General features: G+C 35.4%; 1 protein-coding gene and 1 long non-coding RNA gene across 10 annotated transcripts in view; one reads left to right on the forward strand and one right to left on the reverse strand.

Moving 5' to 3' along the window:
- Positions 1 to 2,280: 2,280 nt before the first annotated feature.
- On the forward strand, positions 2,281 to 18,416 carry Pbl (epithelial cell transforming 2 pebble). Of its 9 annotated transcripts, none has more exons than XR_013260003.1 (17): positions 2,281 to 2,917; positions 4,252 to 4,462; positions 4,883 to 5,021; positions 5,111 to 5,320; positions 5,714 to 5,860; positions 5,974 to 7,161; positions 8,184 to 8,318; positions 8,390 to 8,594; positions 9,025 to 9,137; positions 9,215 to 9,614; positions 9,711 to 10,151; positions 10,226 to 10,380; positions 10,800 to 10,885; positions 12,298 to 12,410; positions 13,585 to 13,741; positions 14,296 to 14,325; positions 14,678 to 14,789. XR_013260003.1 is itself a non-coding variant. In XM_077425045.1 (17 exons), the coding sequence occupies exons 1-16, from the start codon at positions 2,857 to 2,859 to the stop codon at positions 14,314 to 14,316; spliced, it is 3,762 nt and encodes a 1,253-aa protein (XP_077281171.1). In that variant the 5' UTR covers positions 2,282 to 2,856; the 3' UTR covers positions 14,317 to 14,325; positions 14,678 to 18,416. The 9 variants fall into 9 exon arrangements, 5 of the variants coding, with proteins under 5 accessions (XP_077281171.1, XP_077281169.1, XP_077281170.1 ...); XM_077425045.1 differs by having other exon boundaries at positions 2,282 to 2,917; positions 12,318 to 12,410; positions 14,678 to 18,416; XR_013260001.1 differs by lacking the exon at positions 14,296 to 14,325 and adding an exon at positions 15,719 to 18,416 and having other exon boundaries at positions 2,283 to 2,917; positions 12,318 to 12,410; positions 14,678 to 14,877.
- A 153-nt stretch (positions 18,417 to 18,569) lies between these two features.
- Positions 18,570 to 24,433, reverse strand: part of LOC143907930 (uncharacterized) — a 103,992-nt gene continuing 98,128 nt past the window's right edge. The window contains exon 3 of the long non-coding RNA XR_013260005.1: positions 18,570 to 19,141. This is a non-coding gene — a long non-coding RNA (uncharacterized LOC143907930). The remainder of the gene's footprint in view (positions 19,142 to 24,433) is intronic.

Consider the following 24,433-nt stretch of genomic DNA (forward strand, 5'->3'; position numbering starts at 1 on the left):
AAATTTTGAATTCTCGAAATTGTCCTTAGAATTTTAAATAATGCACCTTTTTTGCTTAGAATAAGTTAGATACAAATTATTTATATTTGTGCGTAATGGAATCTATTGGTAAAAGAGCTATTAAGAATTAACGTAGAATCAGAGAATTTTTAAGTGCCTGGCTAGATAAAAATATTTTTAAAAGATGGTTAGCTCCTCTCATCCTGTAGAAAATAAAGCTATATTGGCATTCTTAATATTTCTGCCAAATAAAATATTTTATTTCGAACCATGTGTTTTGTTCGAAATTATTTCAGCATTCTTTCCTCTTTCTCTCTCTCAGTGTACCTTTAATTTTATTATTAAACACAGATTATTAAACTTCCTATATTTATATGTATGTGATTATGTATATATATATATATATATATACATACGAAGAAAGGATGCACCGTTGATCATACATACATACATAAAAAATTTTAAATTTAAGAAAAAATAATGAAAAATATTTATGTATATATATATATATATATATATATATATGCATCCTTTCTTCGTATTGTGTTTTATTCACTTTATTGCATTCGCCGCGCATGCTCGAAAAACCGGGCGCGGATTCGCAACACTGGTCGCGAATACCTAGATCGCGCGCACGTTTTGAGCATGAAATAAATGGACGCGTTCAGCAGAGCTGCGTTCGAGAACCACGCTCTTCGGAAAAATTCACACGCCATATTGACCTCGTATTAGAGGCAGGAGCCAATATAAATCCAAGAAGAAGGAAAAATTCACACCTTGGCAGAATAGCAGAAAGCAGAAAAGCAGAAGACAATCAGAACTCGCGCCTGGTAAGCAGAAGGGACCGTCCCGTTTGACCACAGCGATTGATCACAGCCACTCACAGCTCCCGATGTCTGGAGTTTTCCCCTGAACCAACCAATCAGATATTTTTATTTTAAATCAATTGACGACGCAGTCAATTGAGTCCCGCTCATGTAATACATACCTACATAAAACTCCCTAGCTTTCACGGTCGAAGGTGAAAATTTAGCCACTGTTCAAGACATAAATTAGAGTTCTTCAAAAGAGTTTGAATTTATACATGTAAATTATTGAAATAAATATATTTTTTAGTAATAAATTGACACCAACATTTTTGAAAAACGTTTCATAATTAGCCTTCAAATGACGACGTGGTGTCCAAATTCTGACTTTAGGAACTCTATCCTAAGGCTGAGTTTCCACTGAGCGCGTCACGCGTCGCGTCGTCCGAGTTAAACCAATCAAAACATCCTATTTCGATCCCGTCACAAGAATGTAATGAAATAGGATGTTTTGATTGGTTAACTTGTGACGACGCGACGCGTGACGCGCTCAATGGAAACTCAGCCTAACTTTGTTCTCCGTTTTTACATTCCCTCCTTTTCTCTCCGACGACCAATCGCCCATTTTACTTTAAAATGCAGAAAGTAAAGGCCTTTACACACGAATCGACGCAAGACGTAAGACGTAAATTGTAAGGAAATCCACCAATCAGAGTCGACTATTCCCCTCTTTAAGAGGAAAGAAGAAGGGAATAGTCGACTCTGATTAATGGATTTCCTTACGATTTACGTCTTACGTCTTCCAGGCCTTAAGGCCGTGGCACATAGAAAAACTTGAGCAGTAAAACTCAAGCAGTAAGCAAATCAGCCAATCACAATTAAGAACTTAAGGCACGGCCCTAAGCGGTAGCGAATCCATATCCAATCCTGTTGATTTCTTACTGCTTAAGTTTTACTGCTTAAGTTTTTCTATGTGCCAAGGCCCTTAAGGCCATTGCACGTAACAAAGTTTTAGTCATAGGCTGCGGTCCATTTGACGCTACAAATGCTTCGAAGCATTCCTCTTCTCTTTTCTTTCAATGAAGAAAGAAAGAGAAGAAGAACGCTCCAAAACATTTCTAGCATCAAGTGGACCGCAGCCATAATCGTAAGGTCGTAAGAAAATAGACCACGCACACTCGATTATTCTTCGAGCTCAAGGAGAATAATCGACTGTGCGTGGTCTATTTTCTTACGGCCTTACGATTATGACTAAAACTTTATTAACGTGCAATGGCCTTTAAAGGGATGATTCAATGCAATTATATCATTATTATCACAAAGAACCAGACCCTATACTCGCGCTCTCGAGTCTCGCCATTAGCCGTGGCGAGCCGGGGTGGAGGGAACTCAGGAAACCGAGGAAACGGAAGACTGCGCGCAGGCGCGAGTGGAGTAGCGCGCGCGTGCGAGAAAGAGACGACGCGAGTTTCGGCAAGATCTCAACGAAAACTGCCTCGGTGGTGGGGTCGGGAACAACACACACGGGACACGGGACGTATACACGGTCGCGGTACGCGCGGTGCGGCGGAGGGAAGAAGGACGAGGCCACAGGCCACACAAATCGTGGCGGATCGTGCATCGTGCCTATACTGGTGCCTACTGCCTTGCCAGCGCGCTGTTGGTCGATGTCGTCGACGCCGCCTGGGTTGCGCCTGTGCGATTTTCGGGAAAGGCGAAAATCCCGTTTTCCGGACTCGGGCCGCTCGGGAGATACGTGATACGTGAGCGCGAGCAAGCGCGAGTCGGGAGTGCGAAAGTGCGCGGTTCGGCGCGAGGCGCGAGTGAGGTTCATGTTGAACGCGAGGGTGGTGCGGTGGACTCGGCGGCGGCTCGTCGCCTGCGCGACGGCGCTTTAAATGATCAACGACCGGGACCGGGACGAGTGTCGTAGCACGTCGGAGACGGGAGGACACGCTCGGCAAGATCTGCGCGTATACACGGGAGGAGTGAGACTCGGGCCGATGTTGTAACGTTTTTTTTTTTTCCCCCTTTTTGCGGAGGGGCCAAGATGGAAGAGCGTAGCGTCCACGGCAGTATCGGCGATATAAATAGTGCGGAGGCGACCAAAAGTAAGCGCGGATCTGTCAATCTTAAGCCGTCCGCGGCGCTCCGTCAAAGCGGAGAGAGTGAGAGAGAGAGAGAGGACGGTGACGTCGTTTTCGCCGCCGAGATTTCGGGACCCGCTCTTCTCACCCGTCGCTCATCCGTCCTGCGAGCATCTTCACGCGATTTATTAAAAAAATCGTCGACCTCGCGTCGGCTACGATCTCTCGGCATTCCGAGCGGAGAGAACCCCGGCTCACACGGGGTATAACCCTCGTGAAAGCGGAAGAAGCCCGGCGAAGCTTGTGTATACACGCTTGTCCAACGGACCGATCCGTGTCGCGCGTACTTATTCTTCTTCGCTTTCGAACTTTGCGAAATCCATTCTCTCGGCTCGCCTCGCCAGGTAGCCAGGCTACCTAATGTCACGGTACCCTTCGAGCTTTCTGGAATGAGCCGAACGGCAAACGGGCATTGTTTTTCTCCTAAAAAAGAAGAGGACGGCGCGAGAGGGGGAGAGAAAGAAAGAGTCTTTTGTAACCCTTGTCCGTTGAAGTCTTGAAAAAATAAATTACATTTCAGAGGAGTGTCCTCCAGGCCTCGGGATACTCCTCGGGAATTACAATGCTGTTTCTCTCGCAATAATTCGTGACCGTCCCCCGTTTTCTGCCTCTGGTTATCTCCCTCTCTCGGGCCTCTGTCTCTCTCTCTCTCTCTCTCTCTCTCGCGCGCGCGCGCGCGCGTATCCGTCCCTCTCTTTCTGTCCTTCGGGCTTTTCGCGAGCTTAATTATCTTACGCCGAGCACGTGAATGGTGCGTACGCGCACAGATGTATGCGTTACGTGTATATACGCGACTTCCCGTTGCCTATGATACGAGATAGTGCCTGTGTACTTTGTATAACAGTGTTCAAATTTTACAGGAGAACGGCTCTGACACGACTAAAAATAGCGTTTTCTAACAAATCTTTCTGCTGTAGCCTGTCGAAAAATTTACGGCCGGTATTCGTAGTGATTTATCGGCGAACGAAAATAATGCAGGCCCACGTGTGTGAATAAAAAATTCTTCATCACCGAGAAACAACTAATTATCGCCCTTAATCGCTTCTTGATCAAATAGCGTTGTTTTGCAATTATTATTACCCCGTACTTAAATGGTATTCGTAAAATAATATATTATTTTTGCATATTTTTAAACGTTAAGCTATAGAATGAAATGTTTGAAACGTATTTCTTGGCCTGTTGGAAGTTCTCTTTAACAAACTTGATACCTCTGTGACGATTTAATCAATGTAAACGATCATCGTAAGCCATGCGAATGATAGGAAGTTTGATAACGGGGCAATTTATTTGTTTATCAGCTTTAATAATACCACGTAAGAAGAGGATATGCTTGGTTGGTGCAACCTGCAATGATCCTGCGCTTAATGCTGCTGCTCAGCAATTCAAAGTGCCTGTACTTAAGTCTGAAACCGGCACGGAACATGTTGAGGACACTACTTACAATACTTATTTCATACTCAAACAATTTGATGGGTCCGAATATGATGCTTTATGCAAGAGTGCTCATAGGTTTGTACATAATGGTGCATTATACTTTTAATAATGTGTAAAACACGGTTATTTATACGCGAACTTGCGCGTTGTGTAATATTTATTTAATAATTTAATACAATGTCGGAATTTTTCTGTTTTTTTTTCTCTCGGTGCATTGCCTTTGTTACATTCAATTTTCAAATACTCATCCTATAATTTTCGGAGAGCTTGAAATGATTTAATTTATTTATCACCGGAACGCTGAAGATGACGCAGTAGATCCGAAACGTATGATTTATAGTTTGTATTAAATCGCGTTTTACTATCATAGCCCAATTTTTCTTTTTACTCGTTAGTTTTAATATCGAGAATATATAAAACGGTTGTGCATATAATTTTGATACAGAAAAAAAAATTCCATAGGTTATTCGCGCGTGACTTACGTTTTTCTTTTAGAGTACTGGGACCTACAGCGTTGCTACAACTGGCAGAGAAGAAAGAACCTCTGCCCAGTATTAAAAGACCAATGTACACGCAAGCTATGGTAGGCACAATTGTGGTGTTTAGCGGCTTTCGGTCTAGAGAGGATGAACTGGTCAGTCCATTATTTATGATTTTTGTGATGTACTATTGATTTATGTGTATTTCATATGTTTTTTTTTAACATAATATATTTCTCAACAGCGCAAGTTAGCTAATATGATTCTTAATATGGGAGGTAGCATCCGAAAGGAGATGGGTATTAAAGTGACGCATCTTATTGCAAATCATTGCAGCGGAGAGAAGTATAGATACGCTGACACATTTGGATTGCCTATCATGTCGATAGACTGGGTGATAGCATTGTGGAATGCCAAAGATGATATCTCCACGTACGCGAACGACGAGAATTTGGTGAGCGTTATTACATAGGAAAGTAATTCCAAAATACGGCTTTGTTTTACGTGTGAAAAAATTCATTGAATAAAATAATTATAACATTAGTTTGTAATATTTATAATTATTTTATTATACGTTTGGCACGTATAATTCTGATAAATTCAAGCCGCTAATACGGCACGTCGTTTGTTGAGTACCACTGAAACTAGCAGTAAAGAGATAGAGAAAATACGCATGTGTATGTATGTGAACAAACAATCGTAATGCAGAATCTGCGTTGCATTCTCTGTCTCTCTATTGTTATCTCGGAGCGCTTAGCGCGATAGCGAAGTGTTCTCATTCGGGCTCTAATATATATAATAACGTGATTATTTCCTTTTTCTTAAAAACATTTAATTCTAATTGCAGATAGCAGCTTATAAGCTGAAGCCATTTTATGGTGCAAAAGTATGTTTCTCTGGTTTTCCTGACGACGAGAAGAGACATATGTGTGAGATTCTGGAGCAACAGGGTGGCGAACCCACTGAGATTGACGATCCGTGCTGCACTCATGTTGTAAGTAAACGATACAATTTTCACATTATTCATAAATTCTTTTCTATACATAAATATGTTCGCACGACGTTACATCACACAGCTTATATATTACATAAATACACATGCTTCAGGTGATAGATATACCCGGTCTTTTCCACAAGAGAGCCAACGATGTGGACTTATATCTTAAAAATACATCCAATAGTCCACTTTCCTTAACGTATATTAAACCAATTTCCTCTTCTTTCCATAATCCTTACTTGAACACGATTTTTAATACAACAAAATTTGATCATAGCAATATATCTAGTTATTCGTCAAAAATCAATTCGTTGATCTCACGTACAAACGATATAGAACATTATAGTGACCAGTGGAACGATCTTGTTTCTATATATAATGTCAGTGGAGATTCTGCTATTAGTATGAATGATAACTGTTTTAATTTGCAAAATTCAATTATTAAATCTGAGAACTTATTCCATTCTTTCACGGAACAAAGTGATTCTGGCGTAGACACGACCAGATCATCTAGTTCTTCTGCGGTTTTTATGTCGAATAAATATTCGATTCCAACAACGTCGACAATGATAAACAAAAAGAACGTTAAATTCTGTATTTCTGAAAGCACTTTGTTCGATAACGAAGTATCTCTTTGTGAAACTATGTTAAACTTTCCAGATAAACCAAATGATTATAAATCGTCGCCATCTTATGAAAAAAATAACGAATCTAATCTTTGTATATCACCAACGAGCAATAATGCATTATCTTTAAAATATCGTAAAAATGTTCATTACGTGCAGAATAATACATCGAAAAGTAAAATAATTCCCAAACGATATATAAAATGGAGAAAAACTAACTCCTGCACATTTGTTCATAAAATGGCGACGCTTGAAAAGTATAAGTTCACAAAGACGCTCTCGTATCCGAATATATTAAAACGTAACGAGGAACAGTATAGCGATACATTTTTACACAAGGCATTAGATGAAAGGAATAAGCATTTGTCTAAATCTAATACATCTTTTTTCTCAAAGATCAGCCACTTTTCTTTCTGTCCAATATTTTCTGACAATAAGCTAGATACTTCCATCAGTTCATACCATTGTCCTCCCGAGAAAAAACTTTTTAAAAAGAAATACACATTTTTATCCAAATCTTTCCCAGTGCCTACAAAAATTTCCAATAGTAAACACAGCTTACGAAACACTTCTATATTTGATGGCAAAAGTAACAATGTATCATCTGCATCACATGACATGAAAACTGAGTGCACAGATTTGAAGGCAGTGAAGGATAAATCATTACTCACGGTACTTTCTTTCTTTCTTTTCTTTTTGGTAATTTTTCTCTGTGAAGTAAAATAATTTTACGTGGCTTTAGTTATACGTAATGTTAAGGAGAAGCGGATGTGTGGTAATCACTAATTTGAGCAAAAGATGGTACTGGTATAATACATGGGTTAAACATTCATTTTGGTAATACAGACAATTTGCTCGTTTCTATGTGAACGTCCTGTATATTTAGAATTTATATTTGTTTAAAAACATTAAAATATTAATGTATGGTATATACACGATGGTGGTGGTGGTGGTGGTGGTGAGATGTGGTAGTCGATCGTGACACAGAGAGTTGTGCGCTGCTTTATGAACCAAAGATCCGGGTCAATCCAACAATAAAAACGGTTTTTATTTGATCGCCATCTTCTCGAAAGGAAGAGGTAACCACTGAGTATCTCGTCATGAATACCCCTCTATAGCCGTTCGGAATCGGCGTTAAATTGTAGGTCCCATATATCTGATCCACAGATACATGCAGAAGAGGTCACGAGGCTCAAAATCGAGCAGAACGACTAAAGAGAGATTACATTAATTATATGATATTGTCTTTTGAGAATTTAGTATGTGTATCGTGGTATAGAAGTATTGTATAAAATTGTGTGTAATTATGTAATTGTCCTGTGATTCTCTATTGTTTACTGCGATATAATGAAAATTATAATAGTCAGTATTATTTACCACTTTTGAAAGTATATTTCTCTCTAACTCTATTCCTGGTTACACCAATATGAAATAATGGGAGATCGCATAAGAGGAAAAATGGTAAATAATATGACTGTAAATGGTCCACTATAACAAAATATAATAATGTCGATGTTTTGTCATATTTGTTAACTATCAGATATTTCTGAGATGGAAGCTGTTGATACAGAATATTTACCGATAGATAAAAAAAAACTTATCGTGACGTCATAAAGTATTTCTTGAATTAGTAGAGACTGAGGTCAGTTACATACATAGGCATCCTTAATAAAATCGAAATTTTTTTATTACAGGTCGTAGATGAGTCCAGCGTAAATGTTCGTCCAAATTTAGTTTCAGTGTCTGCTTTCATAGTCAAAACTGGATGGTTTTGGACATCTGTACAAAATGAGGCAGCCGCTGATGAGAAAGAGTATCTATTCGAACATGTAAGTTCATAATAATAAATTCTTTAAATATTCTAATTACTGTTTGCTATCTAAAATTGTGTGTTGTTTAGTATCTAGAAAAAGTTCTGTCCCCTACTGCGACGGGTAGACGAGACAGTCAACAGCTCGTACCGCAGAATGTGACATTGGCAAAGCACCCCTGTTGGTTGGATGGTCCATTATCTAATTTATTACAAAACGGAGCGGATTCCCCAGCCAGTGTCAGTGGAAGCTTTCTGGACTGCACAGCAAGTCCGGATAAACAGTTGCTGGACGGTATGTATCTAATGTTACTTTTTATAATTTTACACACATTTGATTTTGTATAAAATATATAATATCGTAATAACATTTTAAATATATATGTCGATTAACGCTTATAATAAAGTTAACAAAAGTACACTTTGATATTAATAAATCACTGTTTGTGTTCAGTCTTCCTTTTCTTTAGTTCATTAAATGGAACAAATATGGCAACAAGTTCTGATATATTTTTGTATTATATAAATTCTTGTTTTTTTTTTCTTAACAAAACAAGAATGCTTATATCTTTTAGCATAACACATATAAAAAGTTTAATGTCAGATTATTACAAAAATTAATGCTTAAAACAGTACATGCTTTTACTTGATCATTGAACTCGTAAGATGAAAGGAAAGATTGTATAAAAATTATTTATTTCTAATTCAGATTGATATTGTTACAGAACATTTACCAATCACTTATGTTCAAGAAAACTTGTCGCAACGACATAAAGTTTTTCTTGAACTAGTCGAGACGGAGGGTAATTACGTCGGCATCCTCAATACAATTATGACGGTAAGTATTTACTATGCGTTAAATGTTTTATATTTTTTAATAACTTTTAACGATCTATATACATTTTACGGTTACAGTTATTCAAATTGCCACTGGAAAATCTCATAGGCAAAAGTGGGAAAGAGTTGCTAAATAGTACAGAAGTAAAAATTATATTTGGTAATTTCCCACCCATTTATGAGATTCACAAACAATTGTTGGAGGCATTACATTGTAGTGCTTCTCACTGGACAGAGGATATCAGTATTGGCGAAATATTTCTAAAGTTTGAACCAGATTTAGTTAAAGCGTATCCTCCATATGTTAACTTCTTCGAGAATACAAAGCAAATGTTGGAAGAATGTGATCAAACTAAGCCAAGATTTCACGCCTTTTTAAAAAATTGCCAGACAATACCGGAGTGCGGTAGACAAAGCTTAAAGGAGCTGTTAATTAAACCAATACAAAGGTTACCCAGTATTAGTTTATTATTAAGCGGTAAGATTAATTACTTTCAAACAATGACAATGATTTGCTTTTGTTTGTATAACTTTTTGGACGCTAGCAAAAAAAATGCTTTTATTTCCTATACAGATATTCTTAAGCACACGGACAAAAGTAATCCAGACTATAGCGCGCTCGAAGCTTCTATTAGCTGTATTAAGAAAGCAATGACGCACATAAACGAGGACAAAAGGAAAACGGAACGCCAGTTAGCAATGTTTGAAGTCTTTAAAGAGATTGATAATTGCCCGCCGAATTTAGTTTCCTCGCATAGGTCATTTATCAGTAAATGTGATGTAATGGAAGTTACGGAAGGTCTTAGTGGACGAGGGGATCATTTAGTATTGTTCCTGTTTACCGATACTCTCGAAATATGCAAGAAAAGATCGAAAGCTTTCAACTCGTTAAAGAGTCCTAATGCTATAAATGGTTTGCAATCAAATAAATTAAGCCAAGGAAAGCCATATAAGCATATCAAAATGTTGTCATTAAGTACTATCAGGAAAGTCGTGGATATACGAGAAACTGACGGTACGTAAATATTGCTATGTATATGTAAAACGCACTTTTCATAAAAATTTTAGCTAATTGTGCGATTTTTTCAGAATGTCATAAAGTATTTGCACTTGTGGTACGAGGCACTCAAGAACTGAAGGAAAAATTCTTTTCGTTTATAATTACTGACGAGGAAGTAAACAAAACGAATTATCTACAGACTTTATGCAGGCAAATGGCTCTTGCAGTTCGTGTAGCTGATGCTGTAAGATATATTATTTGTGATTTGATGCTTGCTTCATATATAAATCCTCAAACAATCAAGATCATTCTCTGTCTTTCTCGAGAACAGATTTCGAAAATTGTTTACTGTAAATTTTGTTGGCAGAAAAGCTAGAAATTTGATGCAGAGTTTGTCATATGTAATGCTGTTGATAGAATGTTGCCAGAAATGTAGCAAAGTTTCTCACTTTACCTTTGATGAATCCTACTTGGTTTCTGTCATCAATATTGCATCATGTCTTAGCTCTGCCAGCCGAACATAAGCGAACTCAATGCAAATGCAGTTGATGTCAATTTGCTGCAATTTCTACTTATATCTGCTGGCAGGCTGTGACGAATAATTTGATTTAAATGTCATACTATAATTAATATATGTTATCCTTTTTATTTTTTGTTCATCAGGATACGTTGCTTATTAGATATGATTCGCATCAGCTTGAAGTTGGTACTAGCGATGTGGCATCAGGAACATTAAAGAAAACAATTAAGTGAGTATATTTGTGGCTTGAAACTAGAATCATGCTCTTTTCTTCATTACTTTAATATGTTAAGTATATTGTAAATAAATAATAGTAAACTAACCTTCACATATTAGGATGAGTAGTAAAATATTATATAGAAATTTGTTTCTTACGGGATATATTTGTCAAATATTATAAAAGGTGTAAGACCTAAGAACTGACTTCTTTCTTTTGTTCTATTATTTGTAGTTAGATGATTCTATTACTAGATCACATGTCGAATGAAAGGTGTGAGAACTGACTTCTTTCTTTTGTTCTACTATTTGTAGTTAGATGATTCTATTATTAAATCACGTATTGACAGAAAGGAGTTTAATTCTATGGATATACAAGGTTGTCCGGATATTAATGGAAATTCTAAATTTTTTGTTCAACGAATATTTTGGATGGAAAGATAATGTGATGATTAAATAAAAATATTATTTAATTATCAATAAAAAATGTTGATAGTATATATGTAACTGGTACTTATTGTGTGTAATTAGAATTTTAATCTGCCATTGTATTCAGATAAAACGATTAGATTATTTGTTAAACGACAAATTTATGAGTATGTCGTTAATATTCGAACGATCTAATTATAAATGGCACTGACATATTTCTACAAGGCACAATCAAAAGATTTCATATGTGCATTAGTGTCAGGGACCCGGACAGAACCGGAATCGAAACCGAAAACTGTCCCATAACCTTTTTTTTAGCTGAACCGAAACCGTAAATAGTATCAAATACTACAAAGTTTATATAACACCGATCATAACCGAACCAATGAAATTATTTTTAAGTTTTTTTTTGTTTTTTTGTCGGTTCTTAATTTATTATTCATTATTTTTATTATTTTTAATATTTTATCTATTTACGTTGTTGCTTCTGTTTTTTTTTTCCCCGAAGAGAAAGAATACCAATTTTTCATCGACTAAGAGAGAAAAAGAAAAAATTATCTTTCCGGAAATACGAAGAAAAATTACTTAGGTGAGAAACTAATCGAATTCATATCATCGTCGCAATTGCGACGACTTTAACTCGTGCACACATATACAAAAAAGAGTTTTATCATTTGAATACTTGGGTATTATTTTTTCCTTATCTTTTATTATAAAAACATATAAATTTTTCTACATTTTTTATTATTTTATTTTGACAACAAATATTTTTTTATTTTTATTTCTCCACACGCACACGCACGCACATACAATTAATGTAGAAAAAAAAATATTTTAAACTTCTTCCCCTCCACGCGAGTAACTATAACCGAAAAAGACCGTAACGGTTTCGGTTTTCTTTAGTGGTCAAGAACGAACTGAAACATCTTTTCGATCCGGGTCCCTGATGATTAGTGTACATATTCTACTGTGTTGCATGATGTAAAGGAATAATAGAGCAACCCGTTTGGTTACAGGAGCCTATTTCATAATTTTTACCTGGAGTATATGGACCCGTATGTCTTCCTACTCAATAGCATGTGTGAAACCACGTTACATGTCCCACTACCGTCAGTTTTCGCACCAAGGCTGATTATATTTTTTTACTCGCTTTTTATTCTCAGTCCCTTATTCAGTGGCATAATTATTAAGCGCGAGATAACGATACTTAATAGCTCGTTATGTTAGTAGATTTAAATATAATTTAAAAAATTAACATATTTATATATAAACTAAAATATATCTATAAAATTTTGTGAATTAAATGAATGTTTAGATAAAAAATTAAAGATTTTTAAACATTTGCAGTCTTGCAGATAGAATAGAAAAAAAACGGCCTTTTTAATTCTTTTGGTTAAAAGGCTGAAAATTTGTAATTACGCTACTGAAAATTTTCGCTTTAAGATTCTGTTTTGTGCTGTGATGAATAGATATAATTTTAGTCAGAAATAATTCCTCTGCCAATTCAAGCATAATGTAACATAATTATAATTTTTATTAAAAGCTTTTTATTATATTTCTTCTTTAAACAAGAATTTATATATATATATATATATATATATATATATATATATATGTTTTTAACTTATTGGAATTTTAATTAATTAATTAATTATACCTAATTGACATGGATAACATTATTCTGCATTACGATTTAATTTGCAATTTGATTGTTTATTTTGCCTTGAAAACTAATATTAACAGTGTTTACTGCTTGATTTTATTTCTTACTTATATGTACATAATTTTTGAGGAATAGTTTTACATAAATTGTGTGTGTCCATATGCGTAAAGGAAAATACAAGAAAATATACGTTAATGTAAATTTTTCTCTTTTTCATATTAATTTCTTTTAATATGCAGCCATGGTGCAATTTTCATTGTCTCTAATTACTACGTGTGTGATTGAACGAATTGAATTAAATTTTATTGTATTGTCTTGAAAACTCTGCATGTATATCTTATATTTTCTTTGTATCATAGCAGATGAGAGTCTGTTGCTTGAACTAATTTTCGTAATATGACAATGTCTTTGTGGATTTATAACGCAGGTTTCTCTGTTTGTCCGCAAACTTTTTTTCCTCCGGGCGAAATAAACTTTATCATCGTATAATCAAATGTCATTTTAAATTATATGCAAAAGTTAAAATTATTAACTCGAACGGAGGAAAAAAAATTTTAATGTTTTATTTTAATAATCTCTATAAATAGATAAAAAAATTTTCAAGACATATTTTTCTCTAGGTTTGCATCTCGTACAAAAGCGAGAGTTGGTCGAGCGTTTAGTTTTAAAACGCCAAGCAAACTAAATAGAGCGATGTCTACAATTATGTCACAAAATCTTCCTCCCACAAACCAACAAATAGCTCAGATGCGGCTAGGAAGTTGCAACAATATCAGCGTTAGTTGATAATCTTTTATACATATATATATTTTTTTTTCTTCTGTTCATTCTTTTCTTTTTTTCTTTTCTTTTGCTTTCCTTCTTTTGCTTTATATCTACCATGAATGTGACTAACGAAAGTAGCTGTTATTTCTTACACTAATCTTATTTTTTAATACATTTACCTTACATATATGGGACGGACTGTAAAGGAAACTAAGTTAAATTAAATTTCTAATTTTTTTAAATATTTGCTTTCTGTTATATTAAATAAATTTTTGTGTTAAAATATTTTTTATTATAACATTTTTATATTTTTAAAATAATCATAATAATTTACGTTAAATATTTTAAATATTTATATCAATTGTACAATATTTTTATTGCAAAATATAATTTTTTCTGTTCTATTAAGAGCAATATCTTATGTTTTTCATTTATATGTTATTCTGAACTTCTACTCTATTTTACATTTACTACTTTCGCTTGTGCAGTTTATTTTTATTATTATATTATTTTCATGAAAAAAGTGTATATTAATAATTATAATAAACTTTCATGCTGACTTAAAGTCAATGGATGAACTATATTAAGGATTTCATGTAAGTATGTTATATTGAATTCAACTTGTTTAATTCCATAAGAATTGAGGTTTTCCTTCTACAAAGTTTATCACAGACTTGTAGGAGAATATAAAATAAAACTAAGAAACGTAATTAATAGCTATATTGCAATTACATTTTATGTGGCAGGTTCTATTTTCTCTTTCTTCTCTTCATCTCATATTTATAATCCTACCTTACTAAATTATCACATTATGTTCTATACTATTTTTAATCTATTGATACATAAATATTCTTTTATTTTATTCCAAAATAAAATTCAAATGTCAAAGTTTTTATTGCTACTTTTTCAAAATAAAGAATAAATATATTAAGTCTTATATCTTTCCAGGAGTTGGATAATGGTGGTTCGAGTTCTCCAAATAGAGAGGATGTTCTGGTAGCGCCGATGTCGGATCAGCCAACTCGAAAGGCCCTCAGTATGGCTTCGCTGCGAAGGTTGTAATTAGTATGGAAGAAGTCATGCTTCCTTTTGCTACAGTCATTTAGTATTCTACAAAGAGACGTGCATTTTTAACAGACCCCACTGTGGTATGTTAAACTAATATATATCGTCTATAGTGATTAAGACATTAATTATATCTAACGGAGCAAAGCCCGAGACGCGCTGTAACATTTTTAACACCATCACAGTTCTGTTTCAAATAATTATAATTACTTTATTTCTCATCATTATTATTTTTATAACAGAGTTCAGTACAATTTCCTAAATGCCGCCTTATCCTCGGATACATCATTATAAAAATGATATTACTGTTATTAGTGCCAATAATGCCTAGTTATTATTGTTACATTACTATTATTAACATCTTTTATTTATTTTATGTATTATCTCTTGTAATTATTGTATATGCCTTCTTACCTTCCGCACTTACTCGCCGATAAGATACGATAAAGAATTATCATCTTTTTATATAAATACAGCTCGCTCTTCGCGTCGAGTTAATTGAATTATTCTAAGAGATATATCTTCAAATTACATTGTTTCGGAGACATTTTTTCTAATCGCTATTTTAATGACAAACAAAGCCAGGCTTATACTGATAGACACTGTAGGCACGTGCAAAAATTTTTCTTAATAAATGTATCGATAATTTGTAAAAAAAATAGCATTTAATGTCTCGTTAATTAATATTATCCTATTGCATTTGCAATTTCAATGCCAAAAGTAGACAGACAAAGCATTTGTTTGTTTAAGAAAGAATTCGGCAAATATGCTAAATTTATATATATGTTAACATCACAGCATGAAATAAACATGTCCTCCAACTAATAAGACTAATAGTTTTTATATTTTTGACATATCAAAATTTTCTACAACTTCAACATTTTACTCACTATTTTTTTCATTTCTGTTTTTCTATTTATTTAGAATTTGTTCAGCGGGAATCATACAGAGGAGGTCTGATCTTTAAGATATAAAAAAATTTACACGCAGCTTTATTTCACTTTGATCATTTATCAACGAAGATACCGTAGATTTTTTAATAAGGCTTACAAATATTCATATTTCAAATAAAATTAAGTTTTGGAATAAAGTTTGGCATACATGTGAAAAATATTCATATTCAGAAATGAAATTTATTGTTAAACACTAATGATAAAATGCATACCTGCTACGTGCCAATATAGCCAATATACTTAATAACAAAAATATTGTCAATTGTTACGAGTTTGATAGGTTTGCTTAGATAATATTATATTTCAATGACCTGTGATTTGATTGGGTTTATCACGAGGAGAAACAATGCAATTTACTAATATTTTATACGTCCAAAATTTATTCAAGACAAACGCACAAAAGAATAAAAATTCCACAACTTTTTAACATCAATATGGAATTGAAATAAGAGAACAGATTCATAAAATGAAAATATGTACTATTTCATAAATGTTTATACAATTTTGTATCTTTGTACTTTGTTCATAATTCTGCATAATTGACTGTATCAAGAAAAAATGAAGAATTGCCAATATTAAAAATATCGGAAATAAGGATTTAAACAACGAGAAACATATTGCTTTTTTCTGTACAGTTAATTACATAATGGTAAGATATATATATGATAGAGAAAATAATAATGTACTAAACATAATCAATAATAATCTTTAAGTAATACGCAAACTATATTTGTCTTGGAACTTTCGGTGCTCTATTTGATGATTATTTATTTCTATTGTATAAATATCTAAATGCAATTTCTTCATTACTTAGTCTTCAATTTATTTGTTTAATCCACGGGCACAATTTTATTGCATAAATTCTCCTTTATGTAATTAATACACACATAAAATTAACAGGCTCTCGACAATTTGCTTTCTTTATAGCATTAATTATTTATTTTGATGCTCAGTTTGTGAAATTTTTTTAATTACAAATATTCTAAAATATTATCGATTATCAGCTATAATTAAGCAATTGACTGGAGAAACATGTAAATAAAATTATACGTGAAAAATAATTACGATATGTACCAAGTATATCGGCGAACAGCGAAAACAATCACGACTGATAGGCTCTTTTTGAAAATTTAATGCATGATTTGATAAATATTAATTCAAGGATTGCAGACATACATCATCATAATTCTTCAAATTTTCAACGCTCTATAAAGAGTATTTTATTTTTTACATATATTTCGTTATATTTTTGATTTCATGCAACATTAATAGTTTAATTATTAACGTTGCAGAACTTGCGTTGCCTACAGCAACATCTTGCCATCGTAACTGTGTTTGTAAAAATTGAAGACAGGCCATATATGTGTAAGATTGTTTCACGAATGCGTCCACACGTATTCGCTATTATGTTATAACGCGAATATTCCTAAGTGTTTCGTTCGGCCATGATTGTATATTCCAGCTCTACGTATTAGCATTTTCTTGATGGTTCATTATTCGAAGCCTAACTAAAGTTTATTTTCTAATCGTTAAGACGAGATAAAAGGAAGAATAAATATTTAGTTTAATTGCAGAATAATTGATTAGTAAATGTACTTGGCAGAAAATCTTGTAGGCTCAGAATGATTTCTTCTCTTGCGATCTTTCCTTTAGCCTTTACTCAATCAATATAATACGGTTCTCCTGTTTTTACAGAATGATACCAGTGCCACTTCTAAAGCAATTAAATAAAATGCTGAGCGAGGATTAAGCTTTAATATTTTGTATCACGTATGAGCGACATTTTTTACAAGCATTACCGCATGTGAGTCACAAAAATCCGACAATATGGTATCGATATAGGTTTTTATCCATTTTATGTATATATTGATTGATTAAAGAAAACCAACGCGAAATCGTAAAAGGCTGCAGAGAAAGTGGAAGAAAGTAATTCGATCACTGCTTATAAGAATTATACAGTTTTATATTACCGATTATATTCTCTCTTGTCATCTTATGATAAATATAATTAGTGCCTTGAGTATGACAACGAGTACGAATAAAACTTGTATTGTATGATGAAATGTACTTTGTATATGTGCCTGATTCGCGAAAGAGATAAATTGGAGACGTATCCTTTCTCTTGATTTCGTCTCTTGTATTCTCTAATATTTTGTGCCTCCTGATTTAGACTATTTATTAAGAATTCCGACTTTGCGTACTGCGCTCTGTCTTATTTCAAACCAGTGAGAGATATGGTACCTTATACTTTCTAATAACGAAATGTTATCCCGTAATAACGAAAACGTGCTTCTTTCAAATGCCATTCGCGTGCATGCTCGAAATAAGCACGCTACCTATTTATAATAATAATAATATTATTATATAATAAGAGCCGCTAAGTAGAATAGTGGTACGAATCGCGGGGAAAAAATAAAATTTCTACACATATCAGTTTCCGTTAATTAATCTGGTATCGCGTAGATGGTTTGACATAATATAAAAATTAAATCTTATAATAATTGCTGCAATTTTTCAACGTAAGGATCGATATAAGATATATTACTACTATTCTCGCGAGTCCTCTTGTGACACGTAGAAAGTTCGGAATATCTATACTCGGACACCTGTCTTGTGCGTATTTTCCAATCTCCTGTAAAAATAAAAAAAAATAAAAAAAAAATGGAAAAGAGAAATTGGCGGGTCAACTGCATCGGAACGCGTCGACCACGCTTCATGCGCAATCGATTTATTTCTATAAAGAAAAATTTCCTTTTTCTTTATTGCGGAAAGTAATATAAGAATCGCATGGTGATATGCCAAAACAAGTGTCCTTGATTTAGGTGCATTGTAAATAATTAAAGTTAAACATCTCAGAAACTAATGTAATGTAGAGAACATTTTTTACTATATGCCCAAGATTATATATCGTCTTACGATTCTCGCGCAGTTATTATTTATACATTATTAATATTGTAATTGAATGTATAAATTTAACATATATTATGTAAACCTAAACTATTGTTTCTTTACTCATTCACCTTTTCCGAACTCGGGCAGATAATAATAGTGAAGAGCAGTTAATATTAGAAACTTTTTTAATCTCGAAGAGCGTATAATTAATAATTTTATCAGAATATGTATACTATGCGATCTTCTACAAGATAACAATGATAAAATATATTCCATAACTATAAGACAATGGGAAATCAATTAGACTACAGACTTGAAATAGTAGCTGCTGCTCAGATGCCATTTAAAACTCGCATAAAGTATTTTTATTTGAAATTATTACATTGATAAAGAGAGTCGTTACCTTTAGTAAATTTGCAATTTTACGAACGTATTTTCATAATAGAAGAAGTTAAATTGATGTGGATCGGCGAACTGTTCCTCCATTGGTTTGGGCGTTTTTCTGAAAAAAAAAACCGCACATTCATCAAAAACTAAATGTAAAGTTCGCATTTAGACAAGATTTTGTTGATTTGTGAATTTACACATATATACGCATGAAACAAGTTCAATAAATTAGATAATTATAAATGTAAATTATTATCTTCTTTATTTCTCTTTTCTCTTCTATTTATTCGATATATTTTTAATAAATTTTTCTAACAAATTTTTAACAAATTTCTTTTTTTTTTGTATTTTTTAAGGAAATATTGAAAATAGTAGTTGCATAAATGTTAACTTGCAAGTCCTATATAATAACGCAGTAATTAATTATTGAATTAACATTATCGAATATAGTGTAATGTTACTGTTATTCTCTTCTATACTACCATTATTCATAAATTATTTTTATGCAGATAGTATTCGTACATCGTCATAACGCGCTCCGAAATTAATGAAATAATGAGATTTTTTTAGATACGAATAACACGAGCTTTTCAACATTTTCTCTGATTTGCATGCTCCAGTTTGTAGATTTAGATTTAATGAAGATGCAAAGTATAGAATAATGTGTTTCAACATTAAAAATTTATTTAAACTTTAGTACTTCTTATATATATTCCTATTTACTAACTCCCCTCAATATTTTTAACTAAAATAATATGTGAAATTGTTGACACACACACACACACACACACACACACACACACACACACACACACACACACACACACACACACACACACACACACACACACACACACACACACCACACACACACACACGCACACACACACACACACACACATCACACACACACACACACACACACACACACACACACACACACACACACACACACACGCGCGCGTCACACATGACATAGATACACACACACCACACACACACACACACACACACACACACACACACACACACACACACACACACACACACACACACACACACACACACACACACACACACAGGGACAAAAAAATATTAAAGAAGGAAAATGTTTTTAAAAATATTCTGTCGAATATGAAAAATATATTAAAGATACTTGTCAACTTTGCTCGCAGATTTCGGCAGTAATTTATTTCCACGTTTATCTGAACGCGCAAATAAAGTTAGATCGTGTTTATACACGTTGCTATATATTTGATGCAATGTCATCCATTTCGTCTCATTTTTTAACTATGACTGTTCAGATGCATAAATGTTAGTAGAATTAATTCCTGAAATTAAAAATTTGTAATTTACGCAATAAATCACTGTATTATGTACAATATGTATATTTGTGTGCAGTATATTCTGAACACAATTAAAACTATAGAGGATAAGAGAGGAAACTGATAACACTGCATTAAATATTTGAAGCAACCCAAACTTGGTCCTTAGCTTCATTCGATCTCGGAGAAGCGTGGAAATAAATACGATATAGTTGCCGAAATCAGCAAGTGAGGCTGAAATCGAACATCAACAAAGGCCGTAATGCGGTTGGAATCGCTGATGCACGGTCTTCCGGGTCTTCGTCACGGAAATAGACTACGAAACAGTAGCAAACTCAGTTAACAGTGATGCGTTTCGCGCCCCTATTCCCCCGATACAAATTACAACTCGGCAATTGGTGGAATCGATATCGCCCTTTTGCTCTTTACGAAGTATTCACCTCTCATTTCTCTGACACTCGGGTTAACTTTTGATTGCATCACCGAGTAGAAGTTTAAGTGTACTCGATAAAGGATACTCCGAAGATAGATGAATCCGATAAAAAAGGTATGTTTTTTGATGGGTTGTGTCCGGAATTTTCCTGAACGATATATATATCCCGCGTAGCGCAAGAGACTCCGCGGAGTCTCGTCAAGATATCTCTCGTTGGAAAATCGCACACACATGATGTCTCCCTGAGATATATTCCGCATAAAAGCATCTGCAGAATATTTTTAACAGACATGCTAAAATATACTGTCACCTCCATACTGTAATAACATAGCGAAACGGATTAACTCCACGAAATAAAAAGCAGGGAAAATTAAAGTTATAAGTAAACTAAATCATGTGCCGGTGCTAAAAATTTTACGAAAAGTATTTTGAAAGTTTTTTAAAAGATAATTTATCGAAATGAAGTTTGGCTTTCGATCAGCTTTGCTTTCGAGATGCTCGTACATACATTGGATGATACACTCGTATAGTATTATACGTAAGTTCTGTTTCACTGAAGCGACAAACTATTTTTAAAAACATTTTATACAATAAACGGAGTATCTATTCTTTCCATCAATAAGTAAAGTATTATTTTATTTCCTTTATATTTGATTTTTTAAAATAAATCCGATAACTTCCGATGACTCTGGTCTCCTGCATTTTTCGCACTGCCGGACCGCCGCACGCTTGTTATAGCAGAAACTTAATAGATTTCTGGAATACGAAGTTTTAAATTGAGTTGCGCAAAGTTGCGTGATCTTGCTAAATAATTACCAAATAATAAATCCATAATTCTGCGGAGAAACTTAGTTTAGAAACTTTCGCATTTCAGAAATCCATAAATCTTCTTTCACGGCGGAGGGGGAGGTGAGTGTGCGTGTATGTGCGTGTGTGCAACTATTCCTTTATCAATTTATTGCACCTATTTATTCAACGAAACGCAGCCGAGAGTGCTCATTAGCACGCCTACGTACATGTGGAATCACGTACATACATAAGCTTTCGGACGACGTCCCCGTGCATTTCGCCGATAAAAAGGCGGTATATTTCCCAACGGTTCGCGATCTCTTAATTAACGAACGCAACGGTACACAACACAACGTAAACTCGCGAAATTCTCGCGCGCGAGTAACTAAGTTGTCTGATTAAAAAAATGCCTCGGCTACGAGGGGAAGCTAATAAGAGCAAGTCAAGCCCGGTTGCCGTTGCCGTGTCGTTCTTTTTTCTCCTCCTCCTCCACCTCCTCCTTTTCGACAAGCAGAATGAAAACGTTTACGCAGCAGACGCGGAAACGTACGCCCCGCGCCGTTAAACATTTCGTTTTTCCAGCGCGCTCGCTGAAAAGGCGAGCGGAAACGTTTTATTATACGGGCGTGTGAGTACCGTTTGCGTGCGTGGACAAATATGCAACGAGGCGAATTTACGAACGAGTAAACAGCTCGCCGGGCATATATAGTATATATAGGTACATACATATGCTGATCATGCATCCCGAATGCTGCGATTGCCAACTCGCCGGAAAATATCAGTCTGACGGACGTTTTTTTTTTGCCCCTCCCTTCCAGAGCCGCGTCCACCGCGTTATGAAACGCTTCGTTACATCGCATCGGGATTACGACGAAGTTAACGCGATGCGTAAATATATCCAGGTGTTTGACGTGCTCTTCTCTTCTCCGGGCGACGAAAGAAAAAAAAAGAAGAAAAACACGTTTATGCGAATGCAAACCCCATTATTTCACCGCGCGCTCGCGTTATGTAAACGCAGGGAAATTGACGCAATTCGCGAGCTTTGGGTGAAAAATTATATTGCGTTAATGAGCGCGCGTGGACCAGGGAGACCATTTTAAATTGCGTTTTTGCACGATTGCACGATAATTGGGGGGGCTATGGCGAGATAAACTTTACACTACTTGGCCGCGAAAGCTGCCATGCCATTTTTATTCCGGCGTCGGAGAGAAAACCGGCGCAAATTGAGCGAACGTCGTTGAAACAATCAACGAGTTCGCGGAACAGTCGGATCGAAGGTGTTACATCTGAATTTGAGAGTGTACCTTTAATCTCTCGAACACGCGGGGGGGGGCGATATCGTGATTAACTATAATTGCTAGCGGAGGCGCCCTGAATGGAGCCCCGTATGTAATAATTAACTATATTCAATCCATCAATTATGCGATCGTATTAGCGAAGTGTATGTACAACAGATCGCAATTGCATAGGCCGCAAAGTGCCTGTAACAGTGCATAATCGCCGAGATGGCGAACGTGCAGATTGTGCGCCTAATTCGCGCTATCGTTACTCCCGCGCTAATTGTCATACCGCGCGTGCATGCGCGAAATGTAGAAACTTCGAAATAGACCTGCAAAATGGGCATATCTCAATCCCGCCTGTTAATTACGTTCTGTTTACATTCGCATACATTCTAGAATATACGCGTCGCGCGATATAATATATGTATACCGGTATCGCGCCTCCTGAGTGACGCGCTAATTAATAGACGCGCTCGGAGCGGCGTCTTAGAAGCATGGGGAGCTACCGCCGCCTTTTACAAACGTTTACGCTGTCTGCAGAACTTCACGTGCCGTCGAAAGGAGCTGAGATAGGAGGTCCGGCTCTCTAACGGCACGAGAATTAAATTCTGTCGAGGAGCGAAAAACGCGTCGTCGTATAGCGCGCGAGAGGCACGAATAAGCTCTCAGAACGCTTCTACGCTTACGAAGACCGTCGTATTATTGTTATCAAAACTCTGTCTCGTGCGACTTGGCACTCTTTTATTTTTGCGCGCCTCGCTGTGCGTCGAATTAATTTTACTTTCTAATTGTTTCCGAGAGATATCTCGCGCTCGCAACTCCCGCGAGATAAGGAGCTGAAACAGGCGCGTCTCGCGCGCGGCGTCGCAGCGTCTCGAAATCTCTTCCCGGGGAAGACGTTTGACTGCCGCTGCGCGCACACGCGTTTGGTTAGGAACTTTACCTTCCGCGCAAAGATATGCACGTGTATTTTTAGGTGCACGGCAAAGGCGGGAGGGTGAGGAGGATGCGACGTTATCAGAACGGTTAGTAGCGAGACCACAGCGGCTCACATTGATTTTCACACAGGGGTTGGGGTTCTTGAAGGCCACAGCTGGAATGGAAGCTGCGGCCTTCAATTCTCGCTCATTCACTCCACGCGATCCTTTTCCATTCGCGCTTCTCGCCGCATGGTCTTTGTTTTCCGTCTTTCTCACCCTCCGTGGAACCCAAGAGGAATACGCGCCTTCCTCATTCTCACCCTTTCGTGCCTCGTTTGTTCGACGTGCTCTCGCCCTCGTTCGCTTCTTCTTTCTATCGTGCCGAGGGGCACGTCAATTTAAAATCCCATTTACTCGACGTCGCGACGTTTTTACTTTTCGCGGAATTGCGAAATAATTTCGCGAATTTCTTTATTAAAACAGAGCGAGAGTGACATTAAGTCTCCACGAATCTTTTTTTTTAAGAATGTAACTATATATATACCTACTTAAATGAATTTTTCTCGATTCGTTGCGCCGCTCGATCACGCGCTCTTATTTACATACGAATACGCATGCTAAGTTACATTTTAATATATATACCCGTGTTGCATTTCGAGA

This window comes from Temnothorax americanus, unplaced genomic scaffold (genome assembly GCF_048541705.1).
Source record: "Temnothorax americanus isolate GAGA-0224 unplaced genomic scaffold, ASM4854170v1 Scaffold9, whole genome shotgun sequence".
Taxonomy (NCBI): Eukaryota; Metazoa; Arthropoda; class Insecta; order Hymenoptera; family Formicidae; genus Temnothorax; species Temnothorax americanus.